Source organism: Patiria miniata, unplaced genomic scaffold, assembly GCF_015706575.1.
Source record: "Patiria miniata isolate m_02_andy unplaced genomic scaffold, ASM1570657v1 HiC_scaffold_14, whole genome shotgun sequence".
Lineage (NCBI taxonomy): Eukaryota > Metazoa > Echinodermata > Asteroidea > Valvatida > Asterinidae > Patiria > Patiria miniata.
Window position 1 is genome coordinate 6,426,070 of NW_024037052.1, and position 16,835 is coordinate 6,442,904.

General features: G+C 41.1%; 1 protein-coding gene across 1 annotated transcript in view; it reads left to right on the forward strand.

The window, feature by feature from the left end:
* Positions 1-16,835, forward strand: part of LOC119722242 (low-density lipoprotein receptor-related protein 2-like) — a 91,008-nt gene that overhangs the window by 29,493 nt on the left and 44,680 nt on the right. The window contains 11 exon segments of the mRNA XM_038192287.1: positions 607-723; positions 2,436-2,564; positions 3,678-3,794; positions 4,853-4,984; positions 7,081-7,360; positions 8,218-8,346; positions 9,831-10,001; positions 11,014-11,246; positions 13,604-13,764; positions 14,743-14,812; positions 15,874-16,002. Coding sequence (XP_038048215.1) covers positions 607-723; positions 2,436-2,564; positions 3,678-3,794; positions 4,853-4,984; positions 7,081-7,360; positions 8,218-8,346; positions 9,831-10,001; positions 11,014-11,246; positions 13,604-13,764; positions 14,743-14,812; positions 15,874-16,002 — 1,668 coding nt within the window.

Consider the following 16,835-nt stretch of genomic DNA (forward strand, 5'->3'; position numbering starts at 1 on the left):
GAACCACAATTTAAGAATACAATAAAGCAAAAAATGAAGTTTAGTATAGGTACCCTGTGGAGACATGTGCATAACAGGAAACAAAAGATTGTATGCGTCTCCACAGGGAAATTTCTATAGGTGAATACGTGAATTTTACTCAAAAACTAGGAATTTCCAAGGTGTGTTATCAGTCGCAAACTGAAGTATTTTATGTAAGGGATATTTAAGTCCGAATCTCAGCCCAGGAAATTAATTCTGGTTAAAATAGGAGAATTTTGAAACTACACTTTCAAAACTCTTAACATTTTAGTACACGAGAACATAGAAATGACTCCAGAAGGATACAAATTCCAGTATGTGCGTGTCAGTTTATTCTTTAAATTTTCATAATCATAGAAATGTTAAACTTTTTTTTAAATGGATATATCACGTTTTGGAAATTAACTCTTCATGTACATGTACATATAGCACACTTGGTAGTCTCCCAGTAAAGACAAGCGAAACCGTAACCGTAATTTTAAAAAACTGCATAAGTTTATGTGTACAATAACCCATTTAAATTGTGACTTTTCGTTTGGTTGTGCTCGTTACTATATCAGTCTTTGCTGTTTCTTCACCCTCTAGTATACCCTACCTGCAATTCTAATCAGTTCACGTGCCACAACGGACGTTGTATACCGCTATCAAATCGGTGTGACGGCTTTGACCATTGCCGGGATAATTCTGACGAAGAAAATTGCAGTAAGTGAACTGTTTTCTTTTATGGTTGTTTTGTTATCCCCTTAACCATACGTGTACCAAATGTAACCCACTCCACAAAAAAAAGAATTGAAGTCACTCTGTGCATTATCGTAGAGGTTGAACATTTTGTCAAAATGACAATTTTGTCAAAATGTGATTTTAATTTTTTGTCATGACTGACATCTTTATTACCTACAGTTTCAGGGTTCATTCACACAAATGTTGATTTCGATGAATAAAGTGGGGAAAAAATGACAATTTTGAGTGCATCGTGCCTAAATCTACAACAGAGCCAGCTATTTCAAAGCCTGTTTTCTCAGTTGTGTAAATTTGAACTCCAAGGAAGTAATTAATATGCAAATATGTCATATCTTCAGAATGAGAGGGGCTATATATGAAGCTCTATTATACAAAATTGAAGCTCACGTCGTGGGCGGGCTTACCAACCATGTATATAACTCAATTTCTTTTTTTTTGCCACATAATACCCTTTTTTGTGGAGCTGGTCACAAATTGATAAGTTGTTTTTTAATACTTGTATGCAACTATTTAGTAATTGTTTTTTTAACTCTAGATTTCTTGGGTGTGTGAAGAAAACATATTAAAATCGAAATATTTAGGACTTGTCAGCTCCCGTTCTGACAACTACAGGCAAAGCTTCTTTCCAAGAACTTTGCGGGACTGGGATGCGCTCCCCAAAACATCATTGAGCTGCCCACTGTGGAGCAGTTCAAGGGAGCCATCAGCGCCCAAATCATAGGAGCTGACTTTTTACTTGCACCAACTTTGTATATACATGAGCACCCTGCACAAGTGTCCATCATTTAAGACAGCACACCACAGTCCTCGTTAAGTTGCTGAAAAGGCTTTAAACGAGTAGCTGCATAGAAGTAGAAGTAGAAGTAGACTGTTAGAGTTAATCAGTTTCAGCATGATTGCTTCTGGGCAGTTACAAAAGTAAAATAGTTGCAGTAAAAGAGAATTTGATATATTTGGTTAAATGCTAGCTTAAGCCTTAATGTACAACTGAACATGGTTAATAGCTGATTCAATTAATGAGATATGAGCGCTGTAAACGACCGTTATGGGTGTGACGCTTTAAGACATCGATTTTTGATTTTCAATACGCGTTGATGAAAGTCTGTGAATAGAAGTGTCTTGCAAGAATTTAATGCAATAACTATGTTTTGATATAGGTTCACGCTATAAAAACACCAATGACATGTTCACCAAAAAGGAAATTTGATGTTATGGAAACATCATGCTTATGTTGTAACAAAAGAATCAACTTCAAACACGTGATTCAAAAACATATTGAATCATGCTATTCTAAGTTCTGTGCGATATTTTCATAAAATATGAACCTTTCTCTCAGTCTTTATAAAAATTAACAATAACACTTGCATTTTGCATATGAAAACAAGATGAAAACAAATGAAAATTTAGCCCCCAAACCAGGGTTTGTTTTAACCAAAAAATGCATTTAACCACATTCTTTCTCACTAGCATACCACTCAAATAAAAGGTCCTGGCCTCTTTCATTTGATACCACATTTGAGCTTGTCATGCTTGTAGTTCGGAACATTTCACAAATTTTCCACTTTTTTAGCCTTGTCCACTTTGCTTGGAATTGCTCTTCCCATTATCGCAAGCATATTTTCCACTGTCAATTTGGATAATTCTTTTTCCCTCCGTTTTCTGTCACAAACAAGTGTGTCCCGATGATCCTACCGGGATGACCGAATACTTCCAGTGTGTCAACAAGCAGTGCATTGTCTCAACCCTTGTGTGTAATGGTGTCCCCAACTGCATGGACAGCTCTGATGAGGGCAGTACTTGCGGTGAGTAATTGGCACTGTGCCTAGGGCCTACGAAAAATTTGAGGGCGCCTACGACAAATTTGAGGACCAACGAACTTACCACAGTGTGCCAATGGGCTTTCTGAGCTACCAGTTTGGCCTGGCTGCGAATTTTTTTTTCCCAAATGAGATCGGACAATATCAAAAGAGGGCGCTCTCTCTCTCTGCGTTATGCATATTCATGATATCCAGGCTTTAGAGAATAAATTATATAACAAGGAATAATGGTGTTTAAATCACCGACGATTGACAGCTGATTCGCGGACTGGTTGGAAGAAGTCCTGACTTCTAATCAGGTGATCCGAGTTCGAATCTCGGTGAGCGTTTTTCACTTCTTCTCAATTTACCTTTTAAATAACTGAAGTGAGGAAGGAACATATCTCACAAGATGTAAAGCCTATCTTGGGTTTTTGTTGTGGAGAACAATTAAGTTATTAGATGTGCATGTAATGGACCAGGAGAATATTCTGAGGAAAACCCACAGAATCAAGTAGGGACTGAAAACCCGATCCACATGTGTTTTGGTTAAAAAAATTCAAGAAAGTGGTGTCAACATTTATGGATTTAAAATGTAAAGTCACCACTCTACTTTTAAAAAACTTTGAAAAATGAATACAATTTCTGCAAACTGCTTATACTGTCTGGATTGACCTGAAATGTGCATCTCAAGAAATTAGATGCTTGATGTATCGACACTGACAGGATCCTCTTCAAAGGCAAATATTATGTCAGGGTCGAAACATCAGGCTCTCACATTTTTTATTGAAAATATATATTATGACAATCGAGTAATGGAAAACAATAAGCCAGTTCGATATTTCGATGAAGTAGTCCAGGTCAAAGGTCATTAGGGATAAAATTACTGACGTGATGCTAATGTTACGCCATGTTATGCGAACACCTACTCTACTCTGTGTGAGCGTCGTGCGACCATCTCCTTACGCATTCATGGCCTTCGATGAGTGTTTGATTATCTCGAATGATCCGTGACCCAGATCATTGTGGGCATGCGCAATTGAAATACTGAACTGGCTTATTAATTATCAGCAATGTATTCAAGGCCCTTCTTTGTCGCATTGATGTTTTGTCTTGTAGGCATTAATGAGTGTACCACTAACACGTGCCAGCACAGCTGCGTAGACACGCCGTTGTCCTACATGTGCTTGTGCCCAAATGGTTACGTCTTAGCGGATGACCAACGTAACTGTGTCGGTAAGTATCAGTCGTAGAATGGGGCAAGAAATTTGGCAGGGGTGGGGGGGGGGGGGGTTGACATCTCGGAGGGGGAGGGGGAGAAAAAGGAAAAATCAACTTATTTTTTTAATCGAAGTAGATGGCGTTTTGTGACTGCTCATGAGAGCTGTATGGAAAGGACACATTGCTTGACTCCGCACAAATAACTTCAGTCTGAATGAAATATAAAGCCTGCCCTCGATTTCACGAAGCTCATCGTAACTTACGATGCATTGCAGCACTGTGCCGCGTCACATCGCTATGATATGTGGCAGCTGCGACGCATCCTGCGATTCATTTCACTAGGTGAATTTATAGCACAACACTGACTGTTGTATATGTATTTATTTGGCGTACAGTAAATAGTCGTCTGATACTCAACAAAGAGTCGTTGGATCTCCTCGAAAGAAGTTTTTCAAATATAAAACAAAATAGAGGATGTGTGATGCAGTTTTAAAGGAAAACAAGCTTGTGGTAGACTGTATAGCTACCTTGAGATTTCAACTTCAATATTTTATGCTAATTCATCATTATTTCAATGCATTTTCCATTTACAACTTTACACACATTGTCTTGTTTATGCAATTTTTGTGGCATACAACTGGCTAAAAAAGGACGCTTCTTATTTTGTGATGACCACTAGAAATGTCGTAACTTGCGACGTGTTTAAGTCGTTGTCAAGGAACTTATGACGCGTTCAACACATCGCAAGTTTTGTGAAATGGATCGTTCGGCGCGTCGAGAGTCGCGACGTGCTACATGTTGTAACTTGTGTTGTGAAGTGTTGAAGCGCTTTGTGAAATCGGGTGCTGTATCATCTTTGCATGAGCGCCGTGTGTATGGCCATAATGTATATTGGAGTCCTTCATTGCATCTGATACAACCATATCTAGATGACAACTGAGTGAACATGCAAGTGTTTAATCCAAAATGTAATAAATTTAGAGTCCCGCAACACTGACATATTTAGATGCTGTTACCTATCAAGCATGCTCGATTTTCAAACTTCCATGTTCTTTTTGTCCTTTTTGCAATAGACCTAAACGAGTGCGTAGAGACGCCTTGGCTGTGTGACCAGGTCTGTACGAATAGTGAGGGAAGCTACGCGTGCTCTTGTGCACAGGGCTACACCCTGTCTAGTGACGGCTACAACTGTACCGTCACCCAGGGTAAGTTGTGTGTGGAGTGCAGTGGCCTCGTGGTCTGGAGCATGGAATTCGTGGTCTGCGGGTTATTTTGCAGGTTGTGGGTTCTCCCTACCCAGGAGTAAATGGGTACCTGTGAGGGCAGAGATAGTTATTGTGATTGATTCTAGCTGCTTTGCCCAGAAATGACAGCATCGAGCTGTATACTCCCCAGGGAGCTGAGATTGTCTTTGGAATGTTTCATTGGCACAATGAGCAGGGTAATAATGATGTAGCACCTTAAGCACCAATAATGATGGATACATGTGCTTTATGAATACTGTAACGTGCGTCGCCTAGTCGGTCCCTTGCCTCTCTGGCCCAGTCCCGATGGAGTTGAAGCACCTGCGGTAGGAGGCCACAGCACCAAGTGACGAACAGCACTCCCAAATCTGCTCCACCAGGGGAAAGCGCTAACTCAACTTGTGTTTGGGATTTAGGGGATTGGGTGGATTAACCTGTGGTTTTGGGTGGATTAGCCTGTGGTTTGGGAGGTTGACCGGTGGCTCTGGGTGGCTGACCGGTGGCTCAGGGTGGCTCCCCAGTGGCTAAGTGGCTCAAGTGGCTCAAGTGGCTCGAGTGGCTCGAGTGGCTCAAGTGGCTCAAGTGGGGGAGACTTACACCCTAATTAGTGACAATTAGACAATAAAACAGAGACAGGAGACTTCTTTGACTTCTTTGGTCCCACCAGGCGAAGAAGTGAGATTTATTCTCTCGAACTGTGCCTTTTATAGGCCAACATGGTCATATACATTCACATACAATAAATGCCCCTCATTACTTAAGTACACAGGGTGCCTCAACCAATGAAAATGCAGTATTGCTTAGTAGATGACTTAAGCCACGCCCACTAACAGCGCTGGCCAATTAAATGCTGATGTTCTAGTATGAGTGACTGGGCACTAAAGAAAAGTCACTATACAGTTCATGTTAATGTATAAAACGTATAGTTGATGATTCATCACAATACACATTGTTATTATTAGTTACGCACACAATATAAACTAATTTTAAAGTTGACTAAAGAAATTGTGGGGTTTGAACTTCCGACCTCCGGATCACTGTTCCGGTGCACAACCAACTGAGCTATCCAGCCCTATGTTGACAGTTCTCATTTTGTCAGTGTCTCTGTTCAATATAAGCTACATCTAATACAGTTGCATTCCCTTGCAATTTTCGAGTTTGTTCCTGCAAAATTGATCTCTTTTCTTAATTGCTGTTTTTGTAGCAATACAATAGTTACTCACTTTTTAATGAGACATCAAAATTCAGCCCGTGTGTCGTTACTGAATTATTAGTTTACATATTTCTAATTTACTTGCAGCCTGACAATAATTTTGTTCTTGAGAGGTAGGCTGGTTCCCACCTTACAATCAGTATCAATAATCTACAGACCAGGAACGAGTCTGCTTGCAAGGGCAGATCTGTTTGTGTCAAAATAAAAATGTTTGTTTTTCTTGGATAGAAACAAAAAAGGCAAAAATTTGATTTGTTGAAGAGCACGGGAATTCAACTTTAAAGGAATTTGAAAATGAACCTTTAAAGCTGGTGTCACATGACACACGATGATGTCATCATGACATCACATTGTGGTACACAACTTAAGTGGTACACAACTTAAGTGTGTCATTGTCTGTTTGCCAAGCTTGATGAGAAAAACGAGTCTTTTAATATGAAATGGTCAAAGTGCCTTCCAGAATAAATTAATGTACAAAATCTAATGGGATTTAGGATAGAAGAACTAAAAAAAGCGAGAAAAAAAACCCCAGAACACAAAATAGGTCATTTCCATGTGAATAACGTTTGTTTTGCTAGAAAAACACAATTTAAAAACAAAGTCTTTTTTTTCTGGATGAAATTTCAAAAATAACACTTCAAAAGGGAAACCCACCTAATCAGGCAGGGACTGAATACCCAATCCAATCCTTATGCTGGCCTGGGCAAGATTCAAACCTGGGTCACAGGGGTGGAAGGTGCGAGAAAATACCACTGCATCAGCCAGAAATTCCAATCATGATGGAGGGTGACTAGAAATTGCATCTTGCAGTAAATCAGCTTTTTTGTTTGTTTCTTGTGTCCAGGGGGCGATCCTCACCTCCTCTTCGCCAACCGCTACTACATCCGTTGGATGGACGTTGCGGTGGGCTCTCAGGATAGGCGCATCGCGCAGGACTTCGATTTGGTGGTGGCTATTGACTACGACTACACGGGCGGCAAGATATACTTCTCAGACGTCCAAGCCCGGGCCATCATGCGGATGGATGTGGACTTGGTGAGCGGGATCGGACTTGGCAACTTGGAGACCATCCACAACCATTCCATCTTCAACGTCGAGGGACTCGCTGTTGATTGGGTCACCAAGTAAGGCCAAAGCCTCATTGGACAAATAATCCTATTCACCATGATATTCGTTATACAATGGTTGTCTGCTGTGATGTAGAACATGGCATTTTGTGCGACGAAGGAGTGCAGCTGGCACCCTTGGCGAACCATTTTCTTGTGGTGTTGTTGCAAAACCCACTAGTCAATTACAAGGCAATCACAAGTTAATCACTTGTTAGTCACGAGACAGTTACAAGTCAATCAGAAAGCAGTCACAAGTCAATTACTAGTCAATCACAAGGCAGACACAAGCCAGGTACTAGTCTATCATAAGGCAGACACGAGCCAAACGCAAATCAATCACAAGGAAGTCATAAGGCAGTCGCTGGTCAATCACAAAGCAGCCACAAGCCAATCACTAGTCAATCACAAGGCAGTCATAAATCAGTCACTAGTCAATCACAAGGCAGGCATAAGTCACTCACTAGTCAATCACAAGGCAGGCACAAGTCCATCACTAGTTAATCACAGGGCAATCATAAGTCAATCACTAATCGATCACAAGGCAGGCAGAAGCCGATCACTAGTCAATCACAAGGCAGTCAGAAGTTGGTCACTGGTCATTCACAAGGCAGTCATAAGTCAGTCACTAATCAATCGCAAGGCAGTCATAAGTCAGTCACTAATCAATCGCAAGGCAGTCATGAGCTAATCACTAGCCAATCACAAGGCAGCAATTTTGTTGAATAGCTTGTCACTTTGCATGAGACTGAATAAATTGTGATTGGACTTTCCATTGTCCCCTGATGATTTGCTACAATTGTGATTACATTGACTATAAACGCTTGAAAGAATCGGAATTACTATGATGTGGCAATTGTTCGTTTTGTTTCCAGAAAGCTGTATTGGACGGACAAGGTCACTGATTTGCTGGAGGTATCAGAGCTGGATGGTAGCAATCGTCTGTCTCTTCTCCGCTCCGGTCTGTTTGAGCCCCGTGGTTTGGCTTTGGATCCCCAAAATGGGTAAGATCAGGTTACATCTGGGGCTACCCTTTCGCTAGTCTACTAAGCACGGTACTTCGAGGAGGTAACTGATGCTGTATTTGACTTAATTTTGGTGAATATACACTCAACCAAAAAAGAAAGTCCCCCCTTCAAATACTTTTTGTCTAACTCAAAAACTACTGAGCACCTTTCGCTCAAATAACAACTAATCAGTACAGAAATTCCTTAGCAATCCTGCCATACTCTTCATTTGGTCCAAAACAGTGATAATGTGTACGAAATTATACTATTTAAGATAAATGATAATGAAAACAGTTGCACGTTTGTATATGTGCAAGTTGTGGTTCACAATCACCTTGCACGTATACATAAGTGCAACTTTTTGGTGGGTTCCATTTGTCATAAATTGCATAATTTTGTACACATTAAGACTGTTTGGGGCCAAACAAAGAGTATGGCTGGATTGCTAAGGACTTTCTGTGCTGATCAGTTGAAATTTGAGCAAGATGTGCCCAGTAGTTTTTGAGTTAGACAAAAAAGTATTTAGGGGGGACTTTCTTTTTTGGTTGAGTATATGTATAGGGTAAGAAGTTAAATCGGTATTGGAAGTTGACAGACCAGTTCGGTTGACTTCGCCTCAGGAATAAGTCTGTCAACTTCAAATACCTCGGGGTGATAGTATACAAATAATGGATGTTTGTGAGTGCAATGGCAAGAATAATTTCATGAGGTGACAGATTAAATGTTCCATTCCACGAGGCGAAGCCGAGTGGAATGGAACATTTCATCTGTTACCGAATGAAATTATTCTTTCTATTGCACGAACGTGAAACATTCATTATTTGTTTTATATAACACCTGAATAAATCTTCGTCATCTGATTGGTTGTCTTTTAATAGCCAATTTATTCAAGTTAAAAATTGTTTACAAGTTTGACGAGTTATCATATTTAATTTATGCAAACTGTTCAACAGGTTGAGAACTATCATATTCAATTTATCTCAATGTAAAACTTTTTCATTTTTCCTTTTCCAAGTTTAGAACTCAAACAGTTCAATAAGTTCAGAACTTTTATTGCCAATTTAAACACCACAGCGCCACCATCGGCAACATGTGCAGTGACAGTGCAATGGTACTTCTAATCACAGTGCAATAGTACTACCATTGCACTGCGCGTTGCTCGCCACGCGCGCGCCGTGCATTGGTACGAATAATTCAATGACATGTGATCAACGATCCACCAATCAGATGACAGGGATTTATTCAGGTGTTGTATAATATCGACTATCAACCCTCAAACCGTGTTATATTTGTATATATCGGTATTGGAGGTTGACAAACTAGTTCCCGAGGCAAAGTTTGTCAACTTCCATAACCGAGGGGAGCTGATACCCACTATCCACCCTGAAACCATGTTGTATATTAGCCAAGCACTGCCTGAGAGCAAGTGGGCAACTTGTGAATCATCACATTTTATGACCTGATGATTTCCTTGGCGTTAGGTATGTCTACTGGTGCGATTGGGGCCTGAGGCCATACATCGGCCGACTTGGAATGGACGGAGCCAACAAAATGGAACTCCACGATGACAGAGTTACGTGGCCCAACAGCCTGACCATAGACTACACGTCGGGCATAGTTTACTGGGTTGATGCCCATTTGGACTACGTGGCGTAAGTTTCTTAAAATAGGGAAACTTTGGAAAATAACTAGCTTTAATAATAATAATATTTTATGTAGAGGAGTGTGGCTTAGTGGTTAGGATTCGAGACTCGTGATCAGAAGGTCAGGGGTTCGAATCCAGCTGCTGGCCATATGTTGTGTCCTTGGGCAAGCCACTTCATCCCCACTTGCCTCCCTCCACCCAGGAGTATAAATGGGTACCGGCATTAGCTGGGAGTAACCTGAAATGGACTAGCATCCCATCCAGGGGGAATAGACTTATTCTCAGTCGTTTCGTGCTACTGAAACCAGAAATAAGCGCAAACCTGATGGGCCACATTGGCTCGTGATAGACTTAAGTCATCTTATATAGCGCTTAATTATCTTCAGGCACACTTAAATGCTTGATCTTGATTGGTGGATTCACGGCAACAACAGTGTGATATTGCACGGTTGATATCGCACTCTGCATATCACACTTTTCCAAGATGCACACGCCATTCCTTCTGCACGCACGTATAATGGGAAAACCGCCAAAAACCTGATAACCACATGCTTGTTCCATCTTTACTGATGTGCGTCAAGTTGGCTTGCAGATAGATTTGTTATCCCACTCACGCTGGTGGAACACGGAAAATGTAGTGCGCCTGTGTCCCACATAATCAAAAGGCCAAAGGCCACATGGTACGTGGGATATAGATGCACTACATTATTCCGTGAAACTTGTTCCTGTGGGAAAAAAATTGTTCCTATTTAAGAACAGACTTCCTTGTCTTAACCCAATGTACACACCATTTTGATGCATTTTTAAATCTCGCCCTCTTCAGTCAGTTTCGACGGCTTGTATACAGTTAAAAACAATGTAAGATTACAGCCAACTGAAAAGTTTAGTTAAGAAACAGCTGTTATGATGTGTTTGTTCTATAAGTTTTCATGACCGTACAACTTTTTCAAGAATTTTTTTTCAAATGGATGTATCACATTTTCATATTGTCTTCTCTAAATTGCCCCCCCCCCCCCCAGCTACTCGGACCTGAACTTCCAGACAATCCATCAACTTCTCCACGACGGCGATCGGCACACCGTGGCCCACCCCTTCGCCATCACTGTGTTCGACAATACAGTCTACTACACCGACTGGAACCTGAAGAAGATCTTCAAGGCGAATAAGTACAGCGGGGCGGAGGTTGAGCTCACTAGCACCATTCACCGGCCGTTTGACATCAAGGTGGTCCATCCACTGCGACAACCCCATAGTGAGTTGAACCATTTGGGACCTAGCTGTCATGGCATAATGAGGAATAATTCCCATCATTAACTTTTTGAAGAGCAACTCTGTAGCTTAATAATGGTACTAAAGTTATTTCTGTAGCTCAGTTTGTTTCAAAGATATGCCGCAAGGAAGTCGGTCGTACATCGCAAACTTCTGCGACTCTATTTCGAGAAATACGGTTTGAAAAAAGTTATGCTTTAGGCATTGTGCATTGCAAGCTTACATGTGACATGTACATACGTAAGCATGTGGGATGGTTTTGTTACATTGTAACACTTTCTGAGTGCGCCCGCTGTAGGCATGCGGTCACAGATTGGATCAGTGCTACAATACGTCACGTATCTAAGTCAACAACACTTACAGCGCATGCTCTATTCACCATTCATACAATGTGGTCCAATCAGATGGTGTTATTTTTATGACTAGACACTGTCATTAGCCGTGCAGCAGGGCGTTTTGTTTACTGTCTACCACAACTAATTGTGCATTGCTAATCCATTGAAGGCTGATGTCACTGCTAAAAATAAACAGCAGTCAATGCGCTTTTGAATGGTACCACACAAAGCTACACGCACTGATCGATTCTCTTGAAATTTCACGTTGAATTTTTGTCAGTCTTTGTTCAGAAGAAATTTACTGACAAATTTTGAAAAAAACTTTACAGAAATTGTCATTTTTTCTTTCTTTTGGGATATCTTTTCACAACCAAAATGCACAGTGTGAACCTTGAATACCTTGGCTGCTCAAAAAATACCCCAGAAACCCCCAAATCAATTTTGGGACAATTTTTAACATAATCCAACTTCAGGCACTGATTACCCAAAACAAGGTTTTGAGAGACATTCCTCATTTTAGCCTAACCTTGAATTGCGTGGATGTGCTAATTGTTGTGCATGATTAGATATTTCCATTGTCGCATCACTTATTAACCCTCCTGCTATTTAAGCCGTAACAGATAGTCAAAATTCACTTCCACTTCCCCTGATACACTTTTAACAAAGGCTAGTCACCAACAGTCAGATCATATGTCAAGCAAGCACTGTGACTAGTCAAACTGGGTCAACAGACAAAGCAGGCAAGTTGTGGTCACAGCTGTTTTATCACTCACCGGGAGTCAAATCATAGCTGTATCAAGTCACTTATACAGTCCCAGCCAGTCAATCCCGCTTTATGAAGGCTGGGAATTCTTAACGTTTGATTTTGACTGAAAGGACTACTTGGCTCAGAATTTATGTTTGCATAGGAGGGTTAAAATTAAACACGTGTTCGCAAAAGTCCGACAAGCATGCACATGCGTATGGTGTGCGGCTAGAAAACTTGTGCTAACCCTTAGCACTATTTAATGGCGTTCATGTGCTAGCTGTCGCGCATGCATCTATGAGATTTCTATTGTTGCATCACTTATTATTGTCCAACATGTGTGCGTATATGTCTGACATGCATGCACGTGTATATGATGCGCGTAACTGGAAAACTTGTGCCGACCCGAAGCACTCTTTAAAGGGTCCATGTAATGAATATTTCATAGGAACACATTTTATGCAACATTTTACTCCTCTTAGATATATGAAAACTATTTGACACCCCGTTTTGGTTATTTTATTTAAAAGGGCACTTCCTTTAAATATTTAAAATTGTCCATGCTTTTCCTGACAACAGAGGGTGCTATTGTTGTGATGTCATTTCAGGAAGACACTGTTCAGTTGACAGGTTTTCTGTTCAAATTGCAAACCCAGAATTTGCTCATTTGAAATCGTTGTGAGAAAAGTTTGTTCACTGGCTTACTGCCATGTAGCAGGCATGCAACATTTCCTTTTCCTGATTTCCTCGTTTTTTACTTCTCATGAATGCCTTTACAGATTGCAAAACACTGTACAAAGTCTTGTGTGGTTTGGAGTTCCCCGTTTTTTTTCTAAATTCCCTGTTGCATGCCTACCTGTACTGACAAAATAACGAATCACCAAAGAAAAGAAAGTTTACAACAGCGAAATATCTAAGCTTTCAGCAACTTTTGTGCCGAAATACATGCAGCTGTAACATTGAGGTTTCTGCATGGAATGACATCACAGTTTAGCTCATGGCTATTGAAAATGGCATTAGCGTAAAAACAAAAAAAAGCACCAAATACCTTTAAAATTGCAAAAAGAATTTGAAAATAAGGTTAAATGGGACACAAAGGTGCGTTTTCATGGATTACATTAAAAAAAATTACACTGTGTGGGCCAGTTAATGTCCAACATGTGAGCACAGAAGTCCGACATACGTGCACATGCATATGACGCGTGCGACTGAATGGATTGGTCTATTGCTGACGCCTTTGTCTGCTCTCCTCTTGACCAGTGACCAATATCTGCGGGCCAAACACCTGCCCCGGACTGTGCCTGATTGCCCCTGGAGGCAATGCCTACACCTGTGCCTGCGCAGAGAACTACGTCCAATCTGGAAACGATTGCATACCGCGATGCCCGGCAGGACAGAATCCCTGTACTGCAGAAGACAAGGTACATTGTAAAGACGTTCACTGCCGGAAGAAATCATCATTTGTAGTAAAAAGTAGCTATAAAGTCTGATTCATGCTCGGCGCAAAGGCGACCGTGAAAACAAAGTTGTTACGTCACGTAAAGTATTCGAACTGCAAATCTGCAAAGGTTGAGCACATTTCAATTCCGGTGAATATCGCAGCGAGTGTCTACTGACATCAAAGTTCGCAAAGTTTTGCATTCAAATTCATTTTGAATTTGAACCGGCCTTCAGACGTATAAAAAGAATCCTATAAAAGTGTCTTGTGTTGGCATAAGTTTACTGAAAGTTGAGGGTAGACTTCTATTATCTTCACTCAAATATCACATCTCGCATTCTTATTTTAGGGCATATTTTTAAAAGTGTTCACTGCACATGCAAAATAATATTTTGAAAATCCCATCGAAAAAAACTTTTCTCTTTTAACATTGTAAGAGGTTATTAAACTCAATTTTCGAATGGGGATATTTCAAAGGGTGTGAAACTCAAGATTTTTGGATGGGCATATTTCAAACTTCTCTGAATGTCAAGTCTGCCGGAAGTCTTTATTAAAACTTTTCTCCTGGCAAGGTGCCAAAAAAGAGTTGGTAGAAATCAGCATGCGCACTGTTACAAGCGGCACCCCAGCCTGGGAACATTAGCGTATGAGCGAAAAGGGTTGGGGTGCGGGGCTGTATATATCGAAGGACATTATGATAACAGTGTTTATGATAACAGTGTTAATGGACATTTACAAATGGTTACGTTGGCCATGCAGATTTTTTGGATGTATATTTCTACATTATTTTTAATGGAGCATCAAATGTTGGGGGGGGGGGGGGATGTGCAGAATTCATGGCTTTCAAAAGGGGGGGGGGGGTTATAAACTAACGGATGAAAATTTAAGGGAAGGTGCCATTTGTTCTTTGGTGCCCTTCCTTTTCACATTGACTTAATTTTTTCTTTGTTTTGGTCGACAGTGCATCCCATGGTACATGCAGTGCAATGGAGTTGAGGACTGTAGAAGTGGCAATGACGAAATAGGCTGCCGTAAGTATTCACATGTAGGTGTTTGGTTGGTTGAACGTTTCAGAGTGTATGTGGTGTATATATACACATGGTGCCGTTGCATATTCAGTGATTGCTTGGTGTAGAATTGGTGTACACCAGAGAGGTACCAAATCTAAACTCCAGTTGCACCAATTCGATCCTTAAAATATAATTTAACCCTTTCCTTCCCATGGGCGACTTTTGTCGACAAGAAGTACCCCCCTGCTGGTTCCCATGGGCGACTTTAGTCGACCAGGAAACCACACACAAAACACCCTCACCACAGATATATTCACTACTTTTCAGAAAGGCGGCATGTTGATATGTTTGGCCGCCCATACCTCAACTATATACCAGCTGAAAGAGTGTTTTCGTATCTTTCTATTGGTGTGGTTTATTCATAGTGTTACCATTACAAGAAAATGAGAAAAGTGCTTCAGAAGTATCCACGCACAATTTGAGGTATGGAGTGCCATTGGGTCATATGGTGAAATGGCTTGCAGTTTGATAATTGGGACCAGATGAACAAAAAGGCATAACTTTCTTATATTTGCACGTATGGACTTCATTTTTACATCACATAAAAGAGTAAGGTTCAAGGAACAAACTTTACACACAACACCTATGATTTTAATCACTCCTTGGCAGTGAAAATCTGGGTTGGAAAAAGTGAGTTTTTGACTAGTGCTCATTTTGTTCACGCTCTAGTGATTTCCGCATGACTGAGCAAACAATTTTTGTCCTGGGGAAAACAATGTGGTAATGAAAGGGTTAAACCACCCCCCTCCCCCCAAAAAGCCCCACCGATTTCACAGTAGGTGCAGTAGGCCCCTGGGCTATAGTCCGAAAATATAGGACTATCAGGTAAGAAACCGGGATCCCACCAGGATTTCTCTATCCCAGCGGGATCCCTCCAGGATACCGGCGGGATCCTGGTTTCATTTTCTATGGGGAATGTAGCCAAAAAGAAAAATATTCATTCCCGATCACCGCAGTAATAATGTACTGTTAAAAAGAATCCATTAGTGTATGTTACGTTTTTGTCTTTTTTGAATGCACAGCTCCGCGATCCTGCCAGCCAGGCGAGTATCAATGCAACGATGGTTCCTGTTTGACATCTATCCTGTGGCTGTGTGATGGTGACAGGGACTGCCCAGACAACAGCGATGAAGGCACACAGGCCCAATGCAGTAAGTTCAAGGGAATATATACAACATTTGCTTTTGCTGTAATTTTCAGAAAAGGATGGATTTGGGGGTTAGTATTTTATAGCAGATATGATACAACACCTGAATAAATCCCCGTCATCTGATTGGAGGATCGTTGATCACATGTCATTGAATTATTTGCACTCTGATGAGTGCCAACGTTTTTGAGCATGCTCAAAACAATCGCAACACCTCTGCGCTGGTAAGGGCGCCGTAATGACGCACCTCGGGCGCTGTGCAAGCGTGAATTGTTCGACATTGAAGTGGCATTGAGCCAGCCTATGCGCAAGGCAGTCGATGTGGCCTTCGTGAGAAAGTAACTCCACTGCAGTGAACTTGTAGAATAATTTTGAAACTGGACTTGACCATTTTGTCGTGGTATTTATACAGTGCAAGTGACGTCACGTAAGCGTATTTTGTTCGGATAGAAAGCGCGACGTGAGCTACTAGGACGTATCAACATCAAGCAGAGCGTAGTGTGAGCGCAGCGGCAGCGACTAGATCGAGTAATTCGGCTTGACAGGGGCGCACAGAGAGCGAGTTGAGCGCATCGTAAGCGTGGGAAGAGCATAGTATGAGCGTAGCTTGAGCTACTTTCTGGCCACTTGAGACAGAAAATTTTTATTCTCTTGTGTCCTCGCTGCAAATTTATTGGTCGCCGTAAGGTCTCCTATGAGAGCGCATATAATGTGACGGGCGCTTAACAGTCCAGTAAGGTATTTCATGATAATGTGGTAGTTTTGTTTTTTGATGTTTACAATTAATGTTGCATATTCCCTTTAATGCAAAGACCAACTCCAATGATGAATGAAAAC